Source organism: Lepus europaeus, chromosome 7 (assembly GCF_033115175.1).
Source record: "Lepus europaeus isolate LE1 chromosome 7, mLepTim1.pri, whole genome shotgun sequence".
NCBI classification, from domain to species: domain Eukaryota; kingdom Metazoa; phylum Chordata; class Mammalia; order Lagomorpha; family Leporidae; genus Lepus; species Lepus europaeus.
In genome coordinates this window covers 28,927,096-28,952,013 of record NC_084833.1, presented here as the reverse complement: position 1 = coordinate 28,952,013, position 24,918 = coordinate 28,927,096, and the positions used below count along the sequence as shown (strand labels likewise).

Here is a 24,918-nt window from a genome sequence, read left to right as displayed (position 1 = left end):
ATGAGCCAGTGGATGCATGATCTCTCTCTCTCTCTCTCTCTCTCTCTCTCTCTCTCTGACTTCCAAATAACTAAATAAATCTATTGAAAAAAGAAAAAAAGGTGGGGTGGATTTCAGGCCCAGGGCTGAGAAAGGCAAGCAAGATGAGCCTCAAGCATCCTCTGCCAGAAAGCAAATAGGTGGCCCAAAAAGGCAAAAGATACAGGATGTGTTGAAAGGTTGTAGACACCAACTTGGAAGAGCAAACTGTAGCCAAAGTTGGAGCAACTTGGGCAACAAATTAAATAAAACCTCTTAGTCCTTTTGATTCTTCTGTAGCAAATGCCTGAGACAGGCTCATCTCTACAGGACAGAAAGTCAATTCTCACAGTTTTGGATGCCAGAAGTCTGAGATCAAGACACCAGTACATTGTGTGCCTGGCGAGGGCGACTCTGGCATACAAGGCGGGCATTATGGCCGTGTCCTCTGGAGGGGATGGATGCTGTGTCATCACATGGCAGAAGGCAGAAAGGCAACCTCACCGAAAGCCACATGAAGCGTCCTGTAGAAGGACCTTAACTCCATTCAGGAGAAGGGAGCCCTCATGACCTAATCACCCCCTAAAGGCTTCACTTGTTAAGACCACTGCATTGGCAACACCAGAATTTTGGAGGCGACACAGTCGAGCCATAGCAAACAGTGTTAGATTATAGCTTAGACATTAAAATATCCCTAAGTCCATATGATACAAATAAATAAGAAACCAAGGTGGGGAGGGGACAGAAAGAAAGAGGAGGAGGGGAGAGGAGAAGGAAGAGGAAGGGACAAATCTTTTCCTAAAGTTCCAATTAGTGAAATGTAGAAGGAATGAATGGGGTAATTTGAAGGAAAAAAAAATCCCCGTGAGAACCATACAGTTAATAATTGCTGCAGGCAAGATCGGCGATGAATGCTGAAATTAGAGGGAGAAAGTTTAAGTGAAACAGGATATTTGCATGGTTTCAAAAAATCTCCCCCCAAGATATTTATTAAAACTACAGAAGGGAAAATAGTAACTCCGCAGTGAAGTATCCTGGCAGGTGTCCCCTTCGCCCAGCGATCAAGGTCGGCACCTCCACTACCCCTGCCAGGTTACACCGAATATTCTCTGCAGTTCTTTTCAGTGATGTCACATGGAGCATCTGCTCCATGGTGAAGCCATAGCAGGAGAACCCTAACTGAGGGACATTCTACAAAATAACTTCTCAGTCCTCTCCAAGCATTAAAGTCCTGAGGGCCTGAGGACCCATCAAAGGAGACACGTGCAAGAGGGGAGCCTGGATCAGACCCTGGGGCAGGAAGAGAAGACTCTTGGGGAAAATGCTGCAATCTGGATAGATTTTTGGTAACTCAGTTAATGTTAATTGTTCCAAGATAAATTCTTAGTTTTGGCCTTCATTCTGTGGTTAGGTAGGGGATTTGCCGTAGCAGAAGCTAAGTAAAGGTTTGTGGGAATTCTCTGGACTATTTTTGCAACTCCTCTGTTTTAAATCTAAATTTATCTCCAAATAAAAAGTTAAGTTATTAGAATTTGAAAAAAGAGAGAACCTGGCACATAGTAAGTGCTGTGTAGTTACTTATTAAATAGATGGAATGGTGTTTGGTTTAAAGAAAATGTGTATTGATGTGTTTCATTAAGCAAAAACACTAGGATGCCGCTGTGTGTGTTAAAAGTATTGCCATTTGCTAATGTATGGCGAGAATGCATCTGGGTGTCCACACTTGAAAGAAATTGAGCAACAGAAATAAGTTCCAGTGGTTGCCTCTGGGGAGGGGAAGCTGGTGGTTTAGGACACAGATAAGGAAGCAAACTTTCCTTTCTCTACAAACCTTTTCTTACCTTTCAGATTCTGAGACTTGCATATATCACCTGTTTATTTAGAAAATAAATTTTAGATCATCTAAAGAGCCAGGATAGCCCTGATGTTCCCAGAGTTTTCTCTGCCTTCCACGGTAACTCCCACTGCATAACCATGACTCAGACCTTTTGGAACCCTGGCTGGTTCATGGTCAGTGCCCAGCAAGTGTCTAATGAACGAACAGGAGCTCACTGCTGTGGGTCCTCTGTGGGATTTGTCTCTGTATCACGTTGATCCCATGGCTTCTCTTATTCCTGTTCCTAAGGAGACCAGCGTGTGCCCTCTGATAGCAACAGAAGGCTTTGATTTCTTCATCCGCTTGTTGTAATGCAGCCCCATTAATGTTTCAAATGCTTGCCTGAACTCTGCAGCCTGTCTTAGGTCTGGAGAGCGTTCAGAGGGATGCATGCATTCGGCAGCAGCCTCAGGGATATTTGGTTATTATTTTCTCCTTCAAGATAGAGCAGGGACTTTGCTCGCCAGCCACAGACCCTGTAGTTAGTCATCTATTATGGCACAGGCCAGTTTGGTGAGCTGCTGCCCAGGAGGCCCACTGGTGTTGGGATGCAGCCTCCAGCACCTTGTCTGGAACATTAAAATGCTCCAACAAGTCTTTGTATCAAGAAGCATAAATATGAGACATCCCAGCCCCTCTCAGAAGAGGGGGTTGCACAGATAGGCCATATTGTTCTGCCAACCTGAGGTGACGGTGGTAGAGGGCAAACTGATTGACCGGTCAGTATTTCATAGCCAAGGTGGAGACCAAGTTTGCCATTGCTCCTAAGATCATTTCCTTAGCTCAACTTTTGTAGTCAGCAAAAAGCAGGAGCCAGTGGAGAGGCAGCAGAGGAGAGGTGCACTTGACTTCTGTCTTGATTTCCTGATCTGCCCATTTATCTACTTTCTATAGCAGCCTCACCAAGCTTGCCATGTTCGGGTATTAGAGTAGCTTCCCAAAGACACTACGCTGAAGAAACACAGCTAGTACACACTCAGCTTATTGCTTACTTTTTTTTTTTTTTTTTTTTTTTTTTTTTTTTGACAGGCAGAGTGGACAGTGAGAGAGAGAGAAAGGTCTTCCTTTACTGTTGGTTCACCCTCCAATGGCTGCTGCGGCCGGCGCACTGCGCTGATCCAAAGGCAGGAGCCAGGTGCTTCTCCTGGTCTCCCATGGGGTGCAGGGCCCAAGGACTTGGGCTATCCTCCACTGCACTCCCTGGCCACAGCAGAGGGCTTGGCCTGGAAGAGGGGCAACTGGGACGGAATCCGATGCCCCAACCAGGACTAGAACCCAGTGTGCCGGCGCCGCAAGGCGGAGGATTAGCCTGTTGAGCCACGGTGCCGGCCAGCTTATTGCTTATTATAACATCAGTCTGCTCAAGGAACCAAAATTTAGACCTTTGTAGTCCTGTCAGCATCTTAGACTTTGTTGGTCTTAAAATCGCTGCTATTGCCAACCAGCAACTCTTCTGATACAGCACGAAAGCAGCCTTGGGAAATACCTAAGTGAGTGGGTGTGGTTGTGTGCCAATAAAGCTTTATTTATTAAAAACAAGCAGTGGGGTGGCTTTACCCTGACCCTCCTTCCAGGTTAGAGCATGGGGTGTTAGAAGTCAAATGGGACAGGATCAGAAAAGGCCAGAGCACAAGCCGTTGTTAGGAGTTTGGATTATTTGAGTCCAATAAGCAGCCGTCAAAGGATATAGAGCAGGAAATGTACCATTTGCTTATTCTCTTCCTTTACTAGCATTTTGGATTTTGTGTTGGAAATGGAACAGAGTAGGACAAGATCGTAAATTGGGGAGACCAGTTGAGAAGTTATAAGGAGTTCGGTTGGGCACATGGTGGTAACTTGTCCCATCTTACAGAACAGGATGGGCAGGGCCTGTCCCTGAGCTGAGCACGAATGGAAAAGGAAGGGAAGGGATCAGGGCACTTGCTGTGGCCTCCAGCTGTAGTGACCAGCCGGGAGTGTGGTTATAGGATCAGAATTGGTACTTAGAGTTGTCATTTGTTTTCTTAGGTCCTGCAAATGAAATTTTATCTGTGTTGACTGGCAAGCCTGAGGCAGGTTTTTCTCTCCCTGGTTTTCAGGGTTTGCTTTGTCCTGCAGTGCTGTTTGTGTGTGATCACCCCACACTCACAAACCGGTCAGAGCATCGCTGCTGCCTGCGTCCCACTTGAGTTAACAGCATTCTCCCTGGCCGCTGACGAGGCAGCCTCAGTAAACCAGTGTATTGTAATTCGCCAAGCCTTATTACTGGACTAGAAACCACTGACCATTGAGTTCAGAGTGTCTGCTAAGCATTTAATTTTGCTGCTTCCACCAAATACTCCAGGTAAATGGCTTCAGTAAGCGATAGAAACAGTCATTCTGTACAGCTCTCCTTATTCAGCAAAATCCAAGAGGGACATATATTCATTTTAAGCACATTGCTTGCAGGTGCAGCCCAGGATGTCAAATGCAAGGAGCCTGGGTCTGCTGCAGCCACTATGCTCAGCAGAGAGTTGGCTTAGAGGGCTCCCGTTCACGGGTAGAACGACTACAGCATGGGTACCAGTACATGAGCCCATTTCCAAATCCCACTCCCTTCCCATGCTGGCTGTCATTGGTTTTTACTGTTTTGTGTGTTGTCCTGCAGGCGGACAGGTAGCGAAGAATTCCCACTCCCCACTTCCACTGCAGTCTTCTGCTGGCCATTTCCAAGCAATTACTCAATTCAGCAGAGTTCTGAAAAGACCACCAGGGCCCAGTTGCCCTCCATACCAGGCTTTGGTAGCAATGTGAATGCCTATTAAAAACGCTCTCGTCTACCTGAAATTGCCAATTAAGTGCCCTGCCCTCCAGCCACTTCTGTCACTGCCCTGGGCCTGTTTCTCAGCTGAGAGGCCATTAGCCAGCTAATTCCCTGGGTTATCACTGGGCTTCCTCTTCAGAAGCGGAGATCAGGCGCGAAGAGTGTGCAGTGGCTGTTAGCAGGCTTCCAAGAGCTCTGGGGTCGCCCGCCATTCTGAGACGCTGCCCTTCAGGGGAGCAGCTTCTAACTGAGGACCCAGGGCACCTGTTGGAGGACAGAGTACACAGTTCTCGGGGGGCACTGCCTGGGCACATGGTGGTAACTTGTCCCATATTGTGAAACAGGATGGGCAGGACCTGTCCCTGAGTTGAGCATGAATGCCCAAGGGTGAGGCCCCCACGGGGGATGGGGAGGACAGGCAGCCCGTGGTCATCTGAGAATAAGGACACCTGGGACTTCCCAGGGAGATGCCTGCCTCATGCTGTCTTCAGTCCTGGAACTTCCTCCCTCCCTCCCTCCCCCCTCCCTCTCCCTCTCCCTCTTCCTCTCCCCACCACATTCCTACCCCACCCCCAGTCTCATTGTGAATTCCATCTTAGAGCCCTTGTCCACTGGCATTTCCTGGTCCTAGAGCCCTCCTGCCTCCTTGGCAGATGGGTTCCAGGACCACTCTGATTCCTCCCTGACTCAAGGCCAGGACGGCTCCTGCTGTGGTCTCACCAAGGCTGGGCAGCTGGAGTTTTCCCATCACCCTCCTTCCGGTTAATTTTAGCAACTTGGGTTGCCATGGTAATAATTCCGTGGAGTTTTCCTGGTTCTCTTTTGATGCAGTCATTTGCCGGTCTGCCCTTTAAATTAAACTTTTTCAATCCGGATCTAAATTGGGACAGGAGATGTGCTTGGAATAGGGATCCACACAGGCGCTACAGCCCCAGTGGGGTCCTGCTTTTCCAGAAGAAAGTCAGGGTGGATGCGGGGCTGGCCTTGGTGCATGGTGACCAAGACTCGCGAGAATGGGGCTGCAGGTACGGTGGAGGCCCGTGGTGAGAAGAATGCTGGGGCCACTTGCAGAGTGGGCACTTCGAGGACGGGCCTGTGTGGTTTTCGTTTCTGAATCTCGGCCTTGAGCACATGGCCCACCCCAGGACCCAGGTCCCTAAGTACATGACTGCCCATGGCCCCTGCTGGACTTCCCAACCCTGGGCACCACCCTTGGAAGCTGGCACCTCTGAGTTCCTGCACATCCCGCGGTTCCTCTGCCCCACTGCTCAGCACTCAGGGAGCCCTTTTCAGTCAATCTTTGCACAGATAAAAAGAAGCCACAGGCGCAAGCTAACTGCAGGTCCACTCGGCTTCAGTTTAAGACCGTGTCGATGCGGTGATGGGCAGAGGTGTTCAGTTTTATAAACAAGGTTTAGAATGTTGGAGTAACATTTACCCAGAGTCCCTTACCTGGTCCATGGACTCTCCCCAGACTCAATCTCCCTGCCTAGACTGGGGACCATGCACCCTGTCACTTTTCCATTACACAGGCCTGTCCTCGGTCCTGCTCACACCTCCCTTTCCTCTGTGAGTAGACTCTGGGTCTCTGTTAATACGGGGAGTATGCGCAGACTTAATCTCCGTGGCATGGGCTTCACAGATGAAGAAATGAAGCATTAGACTTACCCGGGGTGTCACAGATACAGAAGGGGTTTCTGGGTCAGCCCTGGGGACACGGGTTGGGTTGTCACTGAGAGGCTGAATCTGCAGACAGCAACCAGACCTGGTAAGGACTCGACCCACAACCCACAGCAGCCAAGCCAGGAAACCAAACCATTATGTACAGTGACCAGCCAAGGAAGCCAGCGTGCTCCCAGTCAGACGGGTCGGAAGTCAGATTGCTGTCTCCAGGGCCGATCCAGGAAGCCAAGCAGTCATTCTCGCAATGACTGGCAAGGACTTGGTTAACAGGTGACAGCTTCTTTAGTTTTTGTCTCTGATTGAAATGTAGGCTCAGCCAGAGAAAGCCAGAGACCCTTCCCTAGCCAGTCCCGGGGGAGGCCCCTTCCAGTTAGGCTGTGTCCAGCATCCCAGGCCCTCCAGGCCAGTCAGGGCCCTCCCAAAGCCTTCCTTTTTCCCCACTGGAACCCTTTCCCGCTCTCCTGTCTGCCCCCGAGCATCTGCCACAAATCAAATGGTGGTGGCAGATTCCCTTGCTATGCAAGCTCTCATAAATAGCCTTTGCTCTCTCTGCTTGGGTAGTTTTTGTTTCTATCTCAGGGCAAAGTGAAAACCAATCCCAGCTCTGAAGGAAGGTGATTCCCTGGGCAAGGCCACACACACCGCTAGTCAGCACTGGACAAGACAGTGAGTTGCCCCCAGCCCACCAGAAGCTCCTTGCCCCCCTGTGTGCTGGCAGATGTAGGTAGAAAGCAGGCATTCTCAGGGGAAAGGTGTGGCTTGCATTCCAAGAGATGTTGCATTCCAAGAGAAGGGCAAGTGGAAGACTTCACCTTGGTAATGGTACTCGAGCGAGGGCTGGGTGGCCGGAAGTTCCAGGTGGAGACGGGGAAGAGGATAAAGAGCCAGGCAGAGGAGCAGCCAGCCCTGTCCTGGGTGCTGGAAGCAGGCCATCTCCGTGCAGATCCCTGCTGCATGGGCCACTGGCCTTCCTGGGCTGCAGCAGTTGGCATCCTGGTGTTTGTCCAGAGGAAACACAAGCAGGAGGTTGGAGGGTGGGGAGAGAGGAAGGGCAGACTTTTGGCTGTCAGCAGTGGCCATGCTGTTCCATCCAAATCCCAGATCCCGGTAAGGAGTGCTCACTCCCAGTGGTCAGGAGCTCTAAGCACCATGACGAGGCTGCAGAAAGTTCTGGAAGGGGTATGAGGGGACAGAGCCAAGTCTAGTCTGCAGGTGCCCACAGGGTTGGCCTGGCACAGCTCAGCCACTTTGGAAGAGGAGACCAAGCCATAGCCCTGCAAGGTAGTGGCTTTCTGGACGATTCCAGGACAAGGTTACTTTACCCACACCTAATTGGTAAGAAGGAGGATTCTAGAAGGTGAGGGTTTCTTTTTGTACAATGAGCACACGTCTTCTCTCTAGTTCCGAGCTCTCCCTCTGCCCATCGGTGCAAATACTTTAGCCACTTTTGCTGTTCCCCAGAACTGGTCACCACGACGACTGGCGTGTGGAGCGGGGCCTGTCCTCCCACCGCGTATTCTCTCTGGACAGCTCTGCCGCTTCCTGGCAGCATGGCCTGAGGCAGCTGTCCGCACTTCCTTCCGTCCTGCCTGTCTCACCTGTGAGGCTAATGCAGCCGCTGGCCTCAGAGAAGCTCCGAAGCCTGTAAAAGCTGCAAAGGCCAAGATGGAGCAGGGCTGCAGAGTTAGAGACCCTGTGCCCATGCCACACTAGCGAGTTGCTAGTGTTAGGGGCATTGAGGTTCTCACAGGGAGCAAAGCAGTCCAGCTGTGGCTGCAAGAGTTGCATCCAGTAAGAGAAAGATGATGAAACACAGATTCTGACCACAGGCAGTGCCAAGGGCTGACAGCGCCCATTGGGACTGAAGCCCTCCCTTCAAACCTGTCTTAGGCAGGAGACTTCAAGTAGGATGTGAGTGACGTGAGTGCCAGGGAAAGCCAAGCTCAGCAGAGCACATGGCAAACGCTAAGCCACGAGGCAGGCATGAGCTCGGTGTGTCCCAGAGCCCCGGCAAGGAGACTGGAGGGCAGGACAGGGTGACGGATGCTGTGTCAGGGAAGGAGACGAGGCATGGGCCGGGGGATACAGAGTCCCGCTTGGCTTTGGGTGAATCTTGGCTCCACTTCCCAGGCATCTACGCCCTGCCAGTGCTGGGACCAGAGGAGCCGGTGCGTACAAAACCATAGCCCTCCCCTCTGGGGCACCAGAGCCTACGGCCATTGTGTTCAGATCTCCTGAAATCTCCAGAAGCTGCGAATTTGTTCACGGTCAGTCAAGCTCCCTTTGGGATCCCCACTTGTAATGCTTCTGTTAGCAGCCCATTCGCCTGAATTATTCACAAAGTTTTCTGTACTCCAAAGCTCCCAGTGTGCGCACTCAGCATTTCCCCTGGTAATAAGGTTTCCCCTGGCAGAAGTCGCAGTGATGAGCCGATTATGCAGGGGCTGTGACGAGCTCATGGGATCCGGAGACCACAACCAGGGCGGCCGAGGGCTCCTCGCGAACTTCAGCGAGATCAGCTCCTGCCTGCTGGGTGCTTGTCAAACCCCAGAGAGGGCGGCGGTGTTGTGCAACCCTCGGGGGGGGGGGGGGGAGCAGCGGCACAGGCACAGGTGGAGGTGCACAGCGGCTGGCCACCTTCAGTCAATGAGGGTGACACTGGTCTGTCACCTGTGTGCCCTGGGCTGCGGCTTTGCTGCAATACGGGTTTGGAAAGGCAGGGCTGAGAAGGTTGCTCCCCAACTGCAGCCCCAGCTTTCTCCAGTAATACACCTTGGGACGTGCCATCTGAGGCCAGGACGGCCCCAGGTGATTTGTGGGACTTTCCAGAATGTTGGGGAGGTGCGCATTTGGGATGCGCCATGTGTTCCGTTCCATCTCAGCCTAGCAATGTCATGATGTCACCCCATCCTCTCACCAAGGCTCCAAATGAACATTTGCCTGATAAAGGCTCTGAAGGTTCCAGTGATGCAAGCTCTTAACAGTAGCTAAGGTTGCTTGAATGCTTACTCCATGCCAGACACCTCTGTAAGCATTGCCATACGTAGTTTTCTTTTTATCACAAAACAACCCCACGGGTCAAGTTAGATTATTGCTGTGTTTTACGCATAGGGGATTTGCTGCCTAGAGAGGTAAAGGAACTTGTTCTAGGTCACACAGCTAGTAATTGACAGCTGAAATTTGGATCTGTACGATGGGTTCCCATGCCTGCTCTCTGAATAGCTATACAAGAAGCAGCTTCATTTGTCTGATTCAGTTTTCTTCACCCTGTTTGAACAAGGTACCCTTAAGAAGCACCTCCCACCAAACCATGGAACACACTTTGTACATAGTGCTTAGAGTTTAGGGTTGAGTTTCTGTTGGACTTAGAGGGGGTGTTTATGCAAGAGCAGGGACATTGGTGACAAAGGGATGGACGTGGGAAAGGCGCTGGGATCGGGGAGGTGCCAAGAGAGCTGCCAGGCACAGCGTGATGGTGTCCGGCCTCGGACTCCTGGGCCCCCGTGCAAGGTGTACCCCTTGCTTCCTCTGTGACCTTCCAAGCTGCTTGACTTCGCCAAGTACCGGTTGCCCCTCCTATAACGCTGTAAGGAGAGAGTTAAATCTCATCTATTGGAGAAGGATCAGAAGCAGGAGGTTCCAGGCTCACTCCCCAAGTCCAAGGTCCGTTACCCTTGTCCTTGGTCAGTGTTTTCCTTCCTGTAGTTCAGACCCTCTCTGTAAGCCAAGAGAATGGGACTTAGCTTGGTGCCATGTGTCAGAGCTGGTTCCTGGAGTCCCAGCATCCTTGCAGAGTGCCTGCTGTGTTTACAAGGTTGGCCCCGAGGAGAGAGCCTTGTCTTTGTCCACCAAGAACTTCATTTCATTGTGAGAAGTTCCAAGTCCTGAGTTAAGAGCCCAGATTCTGGATCCAGATGGCCTGGGTTTTTCCTGGGTCCTCCACCTGCTCCCTCTAGTAATAGCACAGTCAGCCCTGTGTAGCCACCACTCTAACCAAGCACAGATCTAAAATATTTGTCAAAAATGTGTTTGATAAAGAACATGGACCTACTGTTTTCCATTTCACACTGTTTCCCAAAGTGCAATGTAACAGCTGTTTAGCTCTTAGGTTGCACTGGGTGTTATAAGTGATATGGAGGTTACTTAAAGTATATAGGAACTGGGTGAGAGAGGCATCGTGGCGTAGCAGGTAAAACTGCCACCTGCGACACAGGCATCCAGTGTAGGCACCAGTTCATGTCCCGGCTGCTCCACTTCTGGTACATCTCCACTAATGTGCCTGGGAAAGCAGCGGAGGATGGCCCAAGTACATGGACCCTGCAGCCATTGGAGGTTGTGCCAGCAGAGCAAAGACTGATTCATTCTCTCTCTCTCTCTCTCTCTCTCTAATTCTTTCAAAATAAATAAATAAAAATTTTAAAGTAAAGTACATAGAAGGACATGTGTAGGTCCTATGCAAATATTACACCATTTTATACAGTACCCATGGGTGTGCCCCTGGAATTGAGCCCCCACAGAGGCCAGTGCTCAGCTGTGTGGTGATCACTCAAGTGCACGGAGCACCTGGGTGAGTCCCTCAACCTCTCAGTGCTCCCGTTTCCTCGTCTGCTATGGTGTCTCAGTCCCTCTGCGTGACTGTCACAGAATCCTTGAGACTGGTAATTAGTAAAGGGAAGACGGAGGCTGGGAGAGCCAAGACCGTGGTGCGGTGAGGGCCTCATGCTGCTGGTGAGGGCCTCGTGCTGCTGGTGAGGGCCTCGTGCTGCTTCTGCTCTGGCCAGAAAGCAGACGGACAAGGGGGCATGTGCGGCAGAGCCAAGCTCCTGGGGGAGGAGATCCTGGCTCTTTAACAGCCTGCTCCTGCCGCGACGCTTCAGTCCCATGGCAGTGCACTGATCCCTCCCAGTGACCTGACCCCTCATACAGGCCTCATTTCTCGGCCCCATTGCGTTGGGAGTCACATTTCAACATGAGTTTTGGAGGGGACAGACCGCCATCAAACCATAGCAGATGGTGTGCTCGTTTCCTGGAGGTACCACACGAAATTTACCACGCACTTGATGCTTAGAACCACAGGATGAGAAGCTTACTCTCTTGAAGTTCTAGAGGACAGAGATCAGAAATCAAGATACTGGCAGGTTTGGTTTTTCTCCCTGGAGGCCCGGGACCAGAATTGCTTCCATGCCTCACACACTGCTTGCCTTGGGACTACCTGACTTGGGTCTCTGCCTCTGACTTCACGTGGCCAGCTCTGTTTCTGTATCTTCTTTTCTGTCTGTTAGTAGGACACTCACTCTTGGACTGAGAACCCACCCTACTCTGCAGGAGCTCATCTTCGGACCCTCACCTTAATTTGTTCTGCAGTGCCCTCATTCCAAATAAGAGCACATGCTAGGGTTCGGGGTTGACATATCATTCGAGGGGACACCATTCAATTGACTATCAATGGTGTATGTATTAAATTAGTTAATATGTGTAGGACACACAAGGTATTGCTGAGAACAGGGTAAGAGCTGCTAGGATGATTATATTGTTATTGCTTCTTGTTTTCAAGTTCAATGCAACTATGAGTAATCATGGTGGTGGTTAGTATGATTAGTTTTATTAGTTCAAATCAAGAATGAGGGATTTATCATAGGCAAATAGTGTTCTTCATTCCATCTCCCACCCCTGTGGGAGTTAGTGCTGGGAAACTGAGGCAGGGCAGACTGCAGTCTGTGAATGTGTGGTCGATGGTGTGAGACGGTGAGAGTCTGTCATCGGAGCATTACCAGTGCCACACAGGGACACAGCACAAGGTAATGTTCAAACTAGTGGTGTTAATAAGAAAACACTGGAGTTCAAAGAGCCAAAGCTGGTAAGACCAACAAGGAAGTTTCTCTTCCTAGCGCAGGCCGAAGCTGGAGAAACGCTGCACAGCAGCAGAAATTGACCACGTGTGGTGGCTCCGTGTGCTCAAAGGAGAGGAGAGGGCTCAAGACAACCCTAAGTGTTCAAATCAGGAGGCCAGGTGGTCAGGGAAAGCACTAGGAATTTGTCCTGAGGTTGCCCCAATGACTGGAGATCACTGATTTATACAACATTTGTGTTGGACACCGATACAGAGTTGTGGACAAGCAAGCCTGGCTCTCCCAGCCCCACCAGCTCTCAGTCTACCTAAACGTTGCCGTAGCACTGTGTGTAATCATCAAAAAAAGAGGAAGCAACCCCGGGGTACTTCAGTAGACGGCTGGCTGAGGAAATCTCAATGGATCTATGTGGTGGGATCCGACACAGCTACTCTTTAACGAAGGAGTGGCTGATAAGGACAGGTGTCCGTGTGCAGCTGTGTAATGAGAAGAAAAGTAGGTGTGAGTGCAGGCGTAGGGGGTAGTTTTCACAGATCTACACTGTGGCTCAGCAGCCCACAGCCAGGGGGCCACATCTGACCTGCCAGCTGTTTGTGTAATAAAGTTTGATTGGGACATAGCCACACTCGGTCACTGATGTATTGTCGGTACTCTTACGCTACAGCGGCGAAGTTGAATGGTTGAGACTGAAACTGTAGGCTACAGTATAAAGTGTTTATTATCTGGCCTTTGACAGAAAACGATCACCAACTCCTGGTCCACACCAGACTGTGAACTGTGTTTTTATCTAGTGGAATTCTAGAGCATTTGGGGAAAGGGGAAAGGGAGGCGTTTTGTCTGCCTGGAACATTTCTGTATTACTGTAACTTTAATAATTAGCTTGGAGTTTTTGGAATCAGAAGAAAGGTTCAATATGGAAAGGAGCAAAAAGGCAAGCAGGACTTATGCTGCCTGGTTTCGAGACTTAACCGTAAAGCTATGGGTACCAGCATACTATTGGCATAAAAATGGGTGCAGAGTCAATCAAACAGAAAAGAGACTCTAGAAATAGACCTAGACTTGTATGGCCGATTGATTTTCAACAAAGGTGCCAAGGTAATTCAATAGGCAGGGATAGGCTTCTCATCAAATGGTGCTGGAAAACTTGGATATTTAAATAGACCGATAAAAAAAGAAAACCTTGACCTTTACTTTGTACCATAAACAGAAATTAACTTGCAATGGATCACAGACATAAATGTAGGAGCTAAAAGCTATAAAGCTTTTTCTAGGCTAAGATTTAGGAGACGATTCCTTGAATAGAAGGTAAAAAGTACAAATCATTAAGAAATAATTGATGCAATGGACTTCATAATTTTTTTTACATGAAGAACTCCTCTTCAAAAAGACATTGTAGAGAAAATGAAAAGACAGGCCATAAACAGGAGGAGTATAGTTGCAAACCTCATTTGTGATAAAGAACTTGTGCCCCCAAAATATAGAAAGTACTCTTGCTACTCAATAAGTCAAACAATCCATTTTGCAAATGCACAAGAGTTGGATAAACACTTCATCAGAGAAGGTGTGTAGAGGCAGATCACATGAAAAGATGCTCAGCCACATCAACGACATGAATCCATAGAGGATGCAAATGAAACCTCGTGAGATACTGCTGTGTGCACCTGCTGCGATAGCTGAAAATAAAAGACTGGCAATACCAAGTACTGTTTAGGATGCAGGGCAACAGGGAACCTCCTACATTACTGCTGGTGTGAATGCAAAATGCTACAATGCCTTCGCAGGATGGTGGGGCAGTTTCTCATAGACATGCACTTCCCAAATGACTCCACAGTCTCAGTGCTTGGTATCCTCCCAAACTGTGAAAGTATACGACAGCCCAAAGTGCTGCACTCCCCAAACAGAGAAACAACTCAGACCCTCCCTCTGATGTAGAGTACCTCCAAGACTGGGTCCGCTCGCCTGATGGGTGCAGGTGCGTCCCTGCCACTGACATGGTAGACAAAAGCAGGTTTCAAGTGCAGAGCAAGGAGCCAGGCAGCCAAGCATCCCAAGTAGTTGGGGTTCTGGTTCTTACAGATTGAAATTGAGGGACTGAGAGGTGCATGTTCAGCTTGTGTCCAAGTTCCAGGTTGGTCTGCCGTGCTGTGGTCCTCCGTGGTTGGCAATATTGTGTCCTTTATGGAATTTTGACATGGGCAGAGTGGGGCTCCAGTCAGTCTGGGCACTATGTGCAGGTGGTAGTTACTTTTTACTTGGGGCCTGCGGTTTCTGGAAAAGAAACCCCCCCAAGGCAGAACTGAACATCAAGATGTCACCTCTAGGGGAAATAGATAACCTCATAAGTCCAGTGGTTATGGATGTTGCAGGCCCGGCTGCACCATTGCCTGTTTCCAGGAGTTACTTTAGTAGTGGGTGTTTTGCCATCACAGAAGCAGGGCAAGGAAGCTTGAAGCTGAAGGAGGGAGGCCGGAGGAGACCAGGACCTGACAGAATCGAACATCTTCATCCAAAGCACTGGGTAGGAGCTCAGTTTCACCTAAACTGTTGAATCAATGAACAAGTTGTGATGACATCCATGCAACTGGACATGACTCCTCAGTGATAAGCAGAAACAAAGTATTAAAATTCACAGAGGGGCTGGCGCGGTGGCGCAGTGGATTAACGCCCTGGCCTAAAACGCCGCCATCCCATATGGGCGCCGGTTCGAGACCTGGCTGCTCCGCTTCCTGTCCAGCTCTCTGCTATGGCCTGGGAAAGCAGTAGAAGATGGCCCAAGTCCTTGGGCCCCTGCACCCACGTGGGAGACCTGGAAGAAGCTCCCGGCTCCTGGCTTCAGATCGGCACAGCTCCAGCCGTTGCGGCCATTTGGGGAGTGAACCATCAGATGGAAGACTTCTCTCTCTCTCTCTCTCTCTCACTCTCACTCTCTCACTCTCTCTCTCACTCTCTGCCCCTCCTCTCTCTGTGTAACTCTGACTTTCAAATAAATAAATAAATCTTTAAAAAAAAATTTACAGAAACATGGCTTAGCCTTTAAAGCAAGATGTAGATGAAAGAAGCCAGCACAGTGGGCTGCGTGCTGTGTCAGTCCAGTCATACGACTTTCTGGGGGAGGTGACTCTGGAAGAACACAGACCATTGGTCTCCAGCGGCTGGGAATGAAGGGCTGAGCTTGACTTCACGGAACACAAAAGGATTGGGACCAGGTGGGGAAGGGGAGGGGTGCAGTTATGTATCTTGATGGTAGAAGTGGTTATGCAATGGTTTCATTTTGTCGACTCATGTCACTGAACATTTTTCATAGGGCAGATTTTATTGTGCTTAAATTATACCTAAATTTACCTGATTTTTTAAAATATGTAATCTGGAGAAAAACTTTTACAATGCTTTAAAAAAAAAAAAGCATAGAGGGGTCGATTTTTCAAAGGATGAAAAGTCAAGTGTGAGATGCGGCAAATCATCCAGAATAGAAATGCTGGACTTAGGAGGTGGGGCTGGAGGATTAGGCACCATTCCCCAGGGGGTCTCTCTTCAGTTGGGGTCCCTGAGGAGCCCTCACCTCTACAGGGAGAGAAGAAACAGAAGCCAGGGCAGAGCAAAGGAAGAGGACCATGTGTGTATTTCTTTTGAGTAGACAGAGTACAAATGGCACTAAGTGGAAAAGAGGAAACAACAGCACTGGGCGCCCCCTTGCCTCTCTCCACCAGCTCTGCTCCTCTCCCTAGAAGCCCCAGTGTTGCCACTTCCACATGTCCTGCCTGAAATAATCGATGCATCCTTACATCAGTCGGTTTTGCAGTACTGTAACAAAGTACCTGAGGCTCTGTAGGTTTATAAAGAAAAGAGGTTGATGTAGCTCACAGTTGTGGAGGTCCACAGTCAGGGCCCACATCTGGTGATGGCCCTCTTGTTGGCAGGGTCCCAGCAGGGTGCAGGAGATGGGGAGCATGTGTGTGGATGGAGCGGTAGCCTCTGGTCTCTCTCCCTACAAAGCCACTGGGATCCAGTCTACCCTGATGGCCTCAGCCAATCCTCATCACCTCCCAAAGGCCCCACCTCAGCACATCATAATCAGATTAAGGCTCCACCCTCTTAATCCCAATGGCAGGGATTATATTTCCACATAGGAAGCTTTGGGGGCCACACTCAAACCACATCCAAGCCATAGCCATTCTCTAGAGAACTTGACTTTTTTTTATTAATCGGTATGTGCACCTTTCAGATTGCTTCACATGAGTGTATATAAAACTGCCTTAATTTTTAAATCGATGTGATATTCTATAGCTGCACCATTATTTAGCCAGTTTGTAATAATATACACTTATAGATGGTCCCTGATATGTTTTGCTGTTACAATGCATCCATCAATCCTTGTATTTAAGTTATTTCTCATTGTGTGAGTGTGTATGTGACATTCTTTAGAGAAGTATTACTGTTTCAAAGAATATGTTCAGGGATGGGTGTTTGACCTAGTGGTTAAGAAGTCCCTGTCTCACATCAAAAAGCCTGGATTCAGGGCTGGTGCTGTGGCACAGCAGGTTAAAGCCCTGGCCTGCAGTGCCGGCATCCCATATAGATGCTGGTTCGAGTCCCAACTGCTCCAATTCTAATCTAGCTTCCTGCTAATGTGCCTGGGAAAGTAGTGGAGGATGGCTCAAGTCTTTGAGCCCCTGCACCCATGTGGGAGACGCAGAGGAAGCTCTGGCTCCTGGCTTCAGATCAGCTCAGCTCTGGCCATTGCAACCATTTGGGGAGTGAACCAGCAGATGGAAGACCTCTCTCTCTCTCCCTCTCTCTCTCTCTCTCTCTCGATACATCTCTCTGTAATTCTGTCTTTCAAATAAGTAAAAAATAATAATAAATCTTTTTTTTTTTTTTTGAAAAAAAAAAAGCCTGGATTTAGTACCCAACTCTGGCTCCTGATTTCAATTTTCTGCTAATGCAGACCCTGGGAGGCAGCAGTGACAGCTGGGGTAATTGGGTTCCAGCCACCCACAGGAGAGACCTGGATAGCTTTCCCAGCTCCAGGCTATAGACCTGGCCCAATCCTGGCCATTTCAGGCATCTGGAAAGTGAACCAGCAGATTGGCGGGGAGGAGTCGGGGGAGATGTATATATGTCTGTCTGTGTGTATGTCTGTCTGTCTGCATGTCTCTGTAAAATGTGACATCAAACTTGGCTCTTGCCATTCTGACAGGGAAGAAATAGTGTCCTGTGCAAAACTGAATTTGCAGCCCAAAAGGCAGTGTTGTAGAGGTGAAGGAGCTCCAGGTCCCACCTCTCGACTGCTGTAGTCCTTCAGCCGGTCGGGACAGCACTTGTGAGTGAATTAGTCAGAGGCTCTCTTGCTGCAGACACTCGGCTACCACCTGCTAGCTGTCAGGACAACTCCACGAAGGTGTGATGGCTCTGACGCTCCGAGCGTCCCCACGTTGTACACACAGCCTGTCCACCACACGTGGCTGCAGGAGCCAGCAGCCATTCTGAGAGTGCAGTGGTCTCTAGGTAGGCTCAGAGCGCCTGGAAGTGCAGAGACAGGAATTCAAGATGTTTGACAGCAGAGCATGAAGGCATTCGCTTGAGGGACAGCCAGAATAAATGGGAACTTCATTATCCACGGATTATGCACTTGGAACTTGGGTCCCAGGCAACTCTGATATTAGTAATTTGGCTAGCAGGCTCATTAAGCTCTTAAGAAAAGTGGGCCTAGTTAATGAATTAATACAAGATGACATTTTACACACAGAGCAAAAACGAGCCCAGGCACCAGTGCGTTATGCAACATCATAATTTCTCCAGCAGCTGTGATCTCTGCTTCGCGCCTGCCAGAGGGGGCAGGTCTGGGGAGAGCCTGCTTGCAGATGCATAAGTGAGCTCGTTCCACTCCACAAGCGTTGTACTTTCCACTCCTTTTAAAGGGCTCCCACTTGTATTCTCAAACCTCCGATGGCTAACCCAGAAGTGAGCTTTTTAAAAATCTCTGCCCTCATTTGTTCTCCATGTAAAAATCTGTCTCGAAGTTTCTTGCACAGGTCCAGAGAAATTGATAAAGGATAATACTAAGAACATGAATGCTAAAAAGTGGCATTTAGGGGCAATGGACAATTCTGAAGATGGGGGGGTAGTGAAGGTTGCACAGTGAGAATGCACTTATGACACTGAACTGTTCCCTTAAATACAGTGCTTAGTTAGCATGAGTGTCAGTATTTATGACTTGCCATGGGTGAGAACTATTGCGTTGTGTGGCTATACTGCATTTCATTTATCCATTCGCCTGCTGATGGGCATTGGGTGGTTCTCGCTTTGGGCTGTTGTGAATAGTGCTGTGATGAGCATTTGCCTGCAGGTCCTGATGAGCACAACTGGGTAACAGTCCCCTTCTCTGTCCTCTCTCTGGATTTGCTCAGAACCAGGCAGCGGGCAGGTGTTTGTGACTTCAGAGAACCAGCTCGTGTACTACCCCAGCATCACCTACGCCATCATCGGCAGCTCTGTCATCTTCGTGCTGGTCGTGGCCCTGCTGGCCCTGGTCTTGCACCACCAGCGGAAGCGGAACAACCTCATGACACTTCCGGTTCACCGACTGCAGCACCCTGTGCTGCTGTCCCGCCTGGTTGTCCTGGACCACCCTCACCACTGCAACGTGACCTACAACGTCAACAACGGCATCCAGTACGTGGCCAGCCAGGCTGAGCAGAATGCCTCAGAAGTAGGTTCCCCACCTTCCTACTCAGAGGCCCTGCTGGACCAAAGGTGCGTGGTGGCAGGGAGAGGTCGGGAGGGAGGGGAATACGTGCAGACAACTGGGTTCCCAGGTCTCGCTGAGATCCTGGATTTGGCTGCTACGGGCAGTGACAGACGGTGAACTGTTCTGAGTCCCTGCAAAGCACCCCATAGGTATCCTCTCATTTAACTCACCTCCATTTGATAGATGAGAAAACTGAGACCCTGGGGTTTAAAAGTCCCTGTCTGAGGAGACACAGGTAGAATCTGGGCCAACCCGAGCCCCGTTTCTCCCTGGGAATGCCCCTTCCAGGCGCTGCCTAGGTTGGGCCTCACCTTGCAGGGCAGCACCCAGTACATATCAGAGGTTTGGTTCATGCTTGTTGAATGGCTGCGAGAGTAATTAAGTTGCTTGACCACTTTGCTTCCTCCGTGAAAGGCAGGGGATGGAATGTGGCCCTCGTGAGCCTCTTTAAGCAGTAGAACCCTCATCACAATCAGAATTACGCAAGAAACCCCAGTGTTCGATGCCTAATGCAGAGTTCTGTGGTTGAAGCAGGTGGCGGGCCTGAATCCCCCCTGCTCAGCCTTGCCCTCCCCTTGCTTGGGGACCTCCAAGGTACCCCCAAAGGAAGATGCATTTTGCGAGTTCCTGGACTGGAGCTGCCCTTCCGGGCCTCTGCTCAGCATCCCTCTCTCCTCGCGCCTGGGACAGTCACTGGGTGAGGCATGAGGCATTTGGCAGACATGTTCCCAGGTGGCTGGGCTCCTCCTCGGATCCTCTCGTTTCATGTTCCCTCCTCCCTGGAGGAAACACAAAGCTTCAAGGCTGGGGAGAGAGCAGCACTCGGGGTCTTTTTGCAGATCAGTTTAGCAGGCGGCACCTCACTCACCTCTTCGTTGGGACCATCCGAGTAGAGGAAGCTTGACACTGCTGATTGCTGACTCAGAGTGCTGGGCTCACGTCCCAACACTGCCGCTGACCCGCTGTGACCTGGGCAAGCCTCCCAGCGTCCCTGTGCCTCAGGGTCTTCTCTGGTACAGTGGGCATAGAAGGCACACCGACCTCGAAGCATTCCTGTAGGCATTAAATAAGGCGGTCAACCTAGGTGCCCGGCTCAAGTCGCCCAAAGCTGAACAATAAAATGCTGTCCTCATCACCTCCTATAAAGAAAGCACAGGGGGATTGAGCGCCTGTCCTCTCACCCACCCACGTCTGCACAGCCAGGAAACCCCCAAATTCTGTGGCCCCGTGAAAGGCCCAGTCAGAACACCAGCCTGTCCAGTTGGTCCTGGGGGCTGTGAGCTGATGGACAGTAGGGGTCCAGCAAAGCCAGCTGGCAGCCTCACCCTGGGCCCAGGGCCTCATGCCGGCCCTGGACATGAACCGGCCTGAGCCCATGGACCTCTCCTGCTCCTTTTGCCTTGTTTCAAACCGCTGGCTTTCCTGGTCCTTGAACCCTGGTCCTTGTACTTGGAAAATCTCACTCCGCCCTTGAAGCATCATCTCAGAAACAGGCTGGTGTTGGCGTCAGGTGCCTATCACCCGCCTTGTCTGCCTTCTGATGTGTTCTCTTCCCTGCCCTGTCTGCACCCGCCCTCGTTGCCCCAACCTGCTATTTCCACTGCAGACCTGCCTGGTACGACCTCCCTCCGCCGCCCTACTCTTCCGACACGGAGTCTTTGAACCAAGCCGACCTGCCACCCTACCGCTCACGATCCGGGAGCGCCGACAGCGCCAGCTCCCAGGCCACCAGCAGCCTCCTGAGTGTGGATGACACCGGACACAGCCCGGGGCAGCCTGGCCCTCCGGAGGACTGCCCCCAGTCTAGGGACGCTGGGCCCAGCCAGGGCACTGAAGATGTATAAGATCCTATTATTCCAAAGTTCATCTGGGTTCATCTGCTCTGACTTGTTGCCACGTCCTAACGGCCCATGAGAAGCTCTCTAAGCACCTTGCCAGGTGTGGCGAGCTGCAGAGGGGGGGTGTCAGCTGTCCCTCCGTTCCCCGCCCCTCTTCACCCCCAGATTTCAGGGACAGTCTTCGGCGGGTGACCTGCCAGTTGTGCTGGCCTCTCAGTTGGCGTTATGTATTTGTGCCTCTTGGCTGTGAGGTCGCTCTTCCTCCCATCATTCTCTTACCATCGGGCTTCCTCTGAGTCGGAGTTGCAGATCTGCAGGCGGCAGGATACAGTGGTCTTTAAGTAGCCTTTGAGAAAGCCCGTGTTTCTGTGCCATGTCGGATGTTGGGAGAAAGAGAAGACCCTGGCCCAGGATCTCCTCTGGGCTGCTACTTTATAGCTACGTTCTGGGCCTTGGGTGATCCTACAGGAAGCACTCCTTACTGGCCACTCTCAAAAGAGTGCAGCTGAGCCCCAAAACCTGCCTTGCCCTGTAGTGTGTGTTGTTCCCAGTCAGGTACTGGCAGTGACCAAAGAAGACCTTTGATGAAAACAGCCCCCTTCTGCTGTGAGCAGCGTCATTTTGGTTTTGTGATGGATTCTGAAACCATCCTGCAAAGATTCTGGCTTCAGAAAGTTTCCCAAGAAGCCTCACTTTGAGGGCTTTCTCTGGCAGCGCTGGGGCATCAGCCTCCTCCCAGAACAGGCAGGGAACCCCTGCTGTGAGTTTCTCCAGGTTCTCAGGCCCTGATGTGCAGGCCGACTTGGCCCCACAGCCCCTCCTGGCTCCTGGGTTGTCACTCTCCCAGCTGACCCGCCCTCCCCCAGGGAGGAGGACCCAGCCTGAGTTGGCCAACTCTCTGATCTGGACACCTGTCCCTCCCTGGAAGCCACACCCAGCCTATCTTCCTCATTCAGACTGCTTCTACGATGGGCTGCTACGTGCCTGTAGCACTTGGAAGTCTATTTCACCTGTGCATTTGAACTTGAGGACGCTGGGTTCTAACACACGCAGGAGCCACGTGAGTCCCCTGCTCCCTGCACTGCACAGAGTCCTCCTCCCAAGGCCCCAGGACCAGCACCCCTAGTTAGGGTTAAGATCAGGCCTCTCCTGCCATCCCCGGTAGTTTCTCCTCTGAGACATGGGCAACAGACATTTTGGAGCCAAGATTTCCCATTTGGATTTTTTTTAAAAACTTTCTTAGAAATGCATTTGAAACAGTGTGTTTGTTTGTTTTCCCTTCTAGTTAAGGGACTATTTATATGTGTATAGAAAAGTGGTCTCTTTTTGTTTTATTTTTCCTTTAGTGAGGTCCGAAGAGAGCTGCACAAGGAGATCACACCTTAGCCTGCCCAGGCCCCGGTGATAACAGGTCGCCCCAGACTAACCTGTGTGCCAGGCCCTTGTGCGTGGCTGCACTCTGAGGTCATTATTTATCAAGGTCTCCAGGGGTGCCCAAAGGGGGATGGCTTGCTCCCTCAGTTTGCAGTCTCTGTGTCTCTGCTAGTTTTCCTCTTTCTCTGCACCCAGCCAGCCGCCGGGGGACCACCCCCTAAGGAGTAACGGTTGAAAACATAGGCATTATTTGGCAAGAAACCACACAGCCCGATGAGGGACGAAACTGGAACCAGGTGGAGCCGCGTCAGACAACTGGCACCACCCATTCGGAGCTAACCTGTTGGATGTTGATTAACACACGGCCTGCGGGAAGGGGGACGAAGTGGCCTTCGATGACCCCGTTCTGAAGTCTTTGCCTTTTTGAACCAAATCCAAAGTATGTTACAGGAAAGCTGCCCACTTGGCGTTTTCTGTGTCTTTTTGGGTTTTTTTCCCCTAAAGTAAAGGAACAGAACCTAGTGCTAGCATCTCTTATTTTTGAATAGCACTGAAGTTAGTTTCTGAGTAATCCAATAACGGCAGGAACTTTGATGGCAGCCCGAGTGTGTGTGGCTGAACATTTCATCTCCTTTGATGGGCCCCGACTTCGTTCTGGTGCTCTGGAAGTTGTTCGCAGGAAAGGACTGTAATTTTAATTAATGGTGCAGTGAGTTAATCTCATGCACTTTTCTGCTTCCAAGCATTTTAGGAAAAACAAATGGTTTTAGTAGATAAGGGGAACCTATTAATGTTGTTTTTTGAAACTAACACAGGGACATTTTTATGACGGATTTGATTTTTTAAATGAATTTTTAAAAAATAATCTAAATAGGACACCAAAGCTGCAGAGTTTTCTTTCATTTTTCCTTTGTCCCCCTACTCATGATGGCAAATAAATGACCTGCAATATTTTTTAGCTCATTTCAACCTGCATCTTTTTTTAATCCATTGCCTAAAACTATGCCAACTAGAAAACCATCTCTGCTCCCTTTTCTCAAGTGAGATCAGTGTTTTATTTTTGCATTAAAATAGTTTCACTGTGATTGCTAGCTTATTGCGTGCCTCAACGCCCTCTACCTTGAAATTGACATTTTTTAAAAACTGCTACCAAGTGGCTGATAAGTAATGTGTGCTGTTCAAAGTTCATGTAAACTGGAAAGGGTGTGTGTGGTTGCTGTTCATTTTTTGGATAGATTTGGTTGTTTCGTTTTTTAATTTTTATACTTTCAAATAAACTTGCCGTTTCATTCTTTTTCTCGGTGCAAATGGCTATGGACACACTCTTCTCCCCTACATCAATATAAAGAGTAAGCAGTCACTTCTGTCCTAGCTTCTCTGATGAATGGCTGCCATAATGAAATGAGAAAAGGGAAAGCTGTGTTGATGGGACCTCAACCAGTGACAGACACAGAAGCGTGGTTCCCCCGCCGGTGTGACTGGAATCACAGAGGTGAAGTGGTGGGTACCAGTTAGTATCGGGAGCCCTGAGAAGGCAGTTGGGAAGGAAAGAGGTGCTTGGTTGTGACGACTGGAACAGATTCTGTCTGCTCACTCGGAGACACATGATAGCTCTTGTACTGGGATGCTGGTCATTAGCTTCAAGCCACAGATGGCTCAGGTTGGCCTCCCTGGTGATAGGAGCATCCTTATGCACTTTAGTTGAGGAGCCTCATGTTGACGTGCGAGCAGGGACAGTTGTCTAGGAAGTCAGGATACCTGGTAGGTCACCACCATCACGACTCAAGAGCAGGAAAAGTAACTCCAACCTGAACCAACAGTCAAATCCACATAGAAATCCAAGTATAAGACCTATCGAGCCAAGATTTACCCCCCCTCAGTGCTCCAAATGCTTTCAAAGAGAGGACTTGGCTATCTCAGGTTTATGCGATGCCGCATCTTCCCCCAAGTGGTCGGAAGTTTTCAGAGATACGTGTATCTCATGCCCCAGGGTACCTGATGAATACCATGTTTTAAGGATGCCTGGGTGAGGAAATGATTGTATAAAGCACTATCTAGAGCAGGTGCCAGCAAACTTCCTGTAAAGGGCCAGATAGTAAACATTCCAGGGTTTAGTGCCCAAATGGTCTCGAGCAATTACAAAAGCAGCCATAGAGAATACAAATGAATGATTGGGAATGTGTTCTAATAAAACTATCTACTAAACCAGACAGTTGGCTGGAATTGGGCCTTGGGATATTTGTCAACGTCTGTCCTGAAGGATTACTCCCAGGTTGGGCTCATGAAAGATTGTAAGGGGGGGAGGAGGGGAAGCCAACCAGTTGTGTTGTGACTTAGAATATTAGAACACGTGAAATGGCACAGGAGCAGGTGCTATGGCGTAATGGGTAAAATGCACCGCATGCAGTGCCGGCATCCCGTATGGGCCCTAGTTCTAGCTCTCTGTGCCCATGTGGGAGACCTGGAAGAAGCTCCTGGCTTCTGGCTTTGGATTGGGCCAGCTCTGGCAGTTATAGCCATCTGGGGAGTGAACCAGCAAATGGAAGACCCCCTCTCTTTCTCTTTTTCTCTCTCTCTCTCTCTGCCCCTCTATAATTCTGCCTTTCAAATAAATTAATTTTTTTAAAAAGTTTTCAAAAAAGAAATGGCACCAAATGCCTCCAACCAAAAAAATATTAAAAACAAAAGGACACATAAAGCAAGCAATTCAAAGTCCTTTGAAATGAACTGGAATTAACCCCATCACTATT

The 24,918-nt window shown here is 49.9% G+C and overlaps 1 protein-coding gene across 2 annotated transcripts in view; it reads left to right on the top strand.

Moving 5' to 3' along the window:
- The window catches only part of LDLRAD3 (low density lipoprotein receptor class A domain containing 3), a 251,411-nt gene extending 227,116 nt beyond the window's left edge, over window positions 1-24,295 (top strand). Inside the window, exons 5-7 of one of the 2 annotated variants that reach the window (XR_009866368.1) lie at window positions 18,616-18,961; window positions 20,563-22,607; window positions 23,517-24,295. Coding sequence is in view for 1 of the 2 variants with exons in the window: in XM_062196301.1 (XP_062052285.1) it covers window positions 18,616-18,961; window positions 20,563-20,800 (584 nt within the window). In the remaining variant the exon portion in view is untranslated. Of the gene's footprint in view, window positions 1-18,615; window positions 18,962-20,562; window positions 23,494-23,516 lie in introns of those variants that run through there. The other variant, XM_062196301.1, reaches the window with a different exon arrangement.
- Window positions 24,296-24,918: the final 623 nt, after the last annotated feature.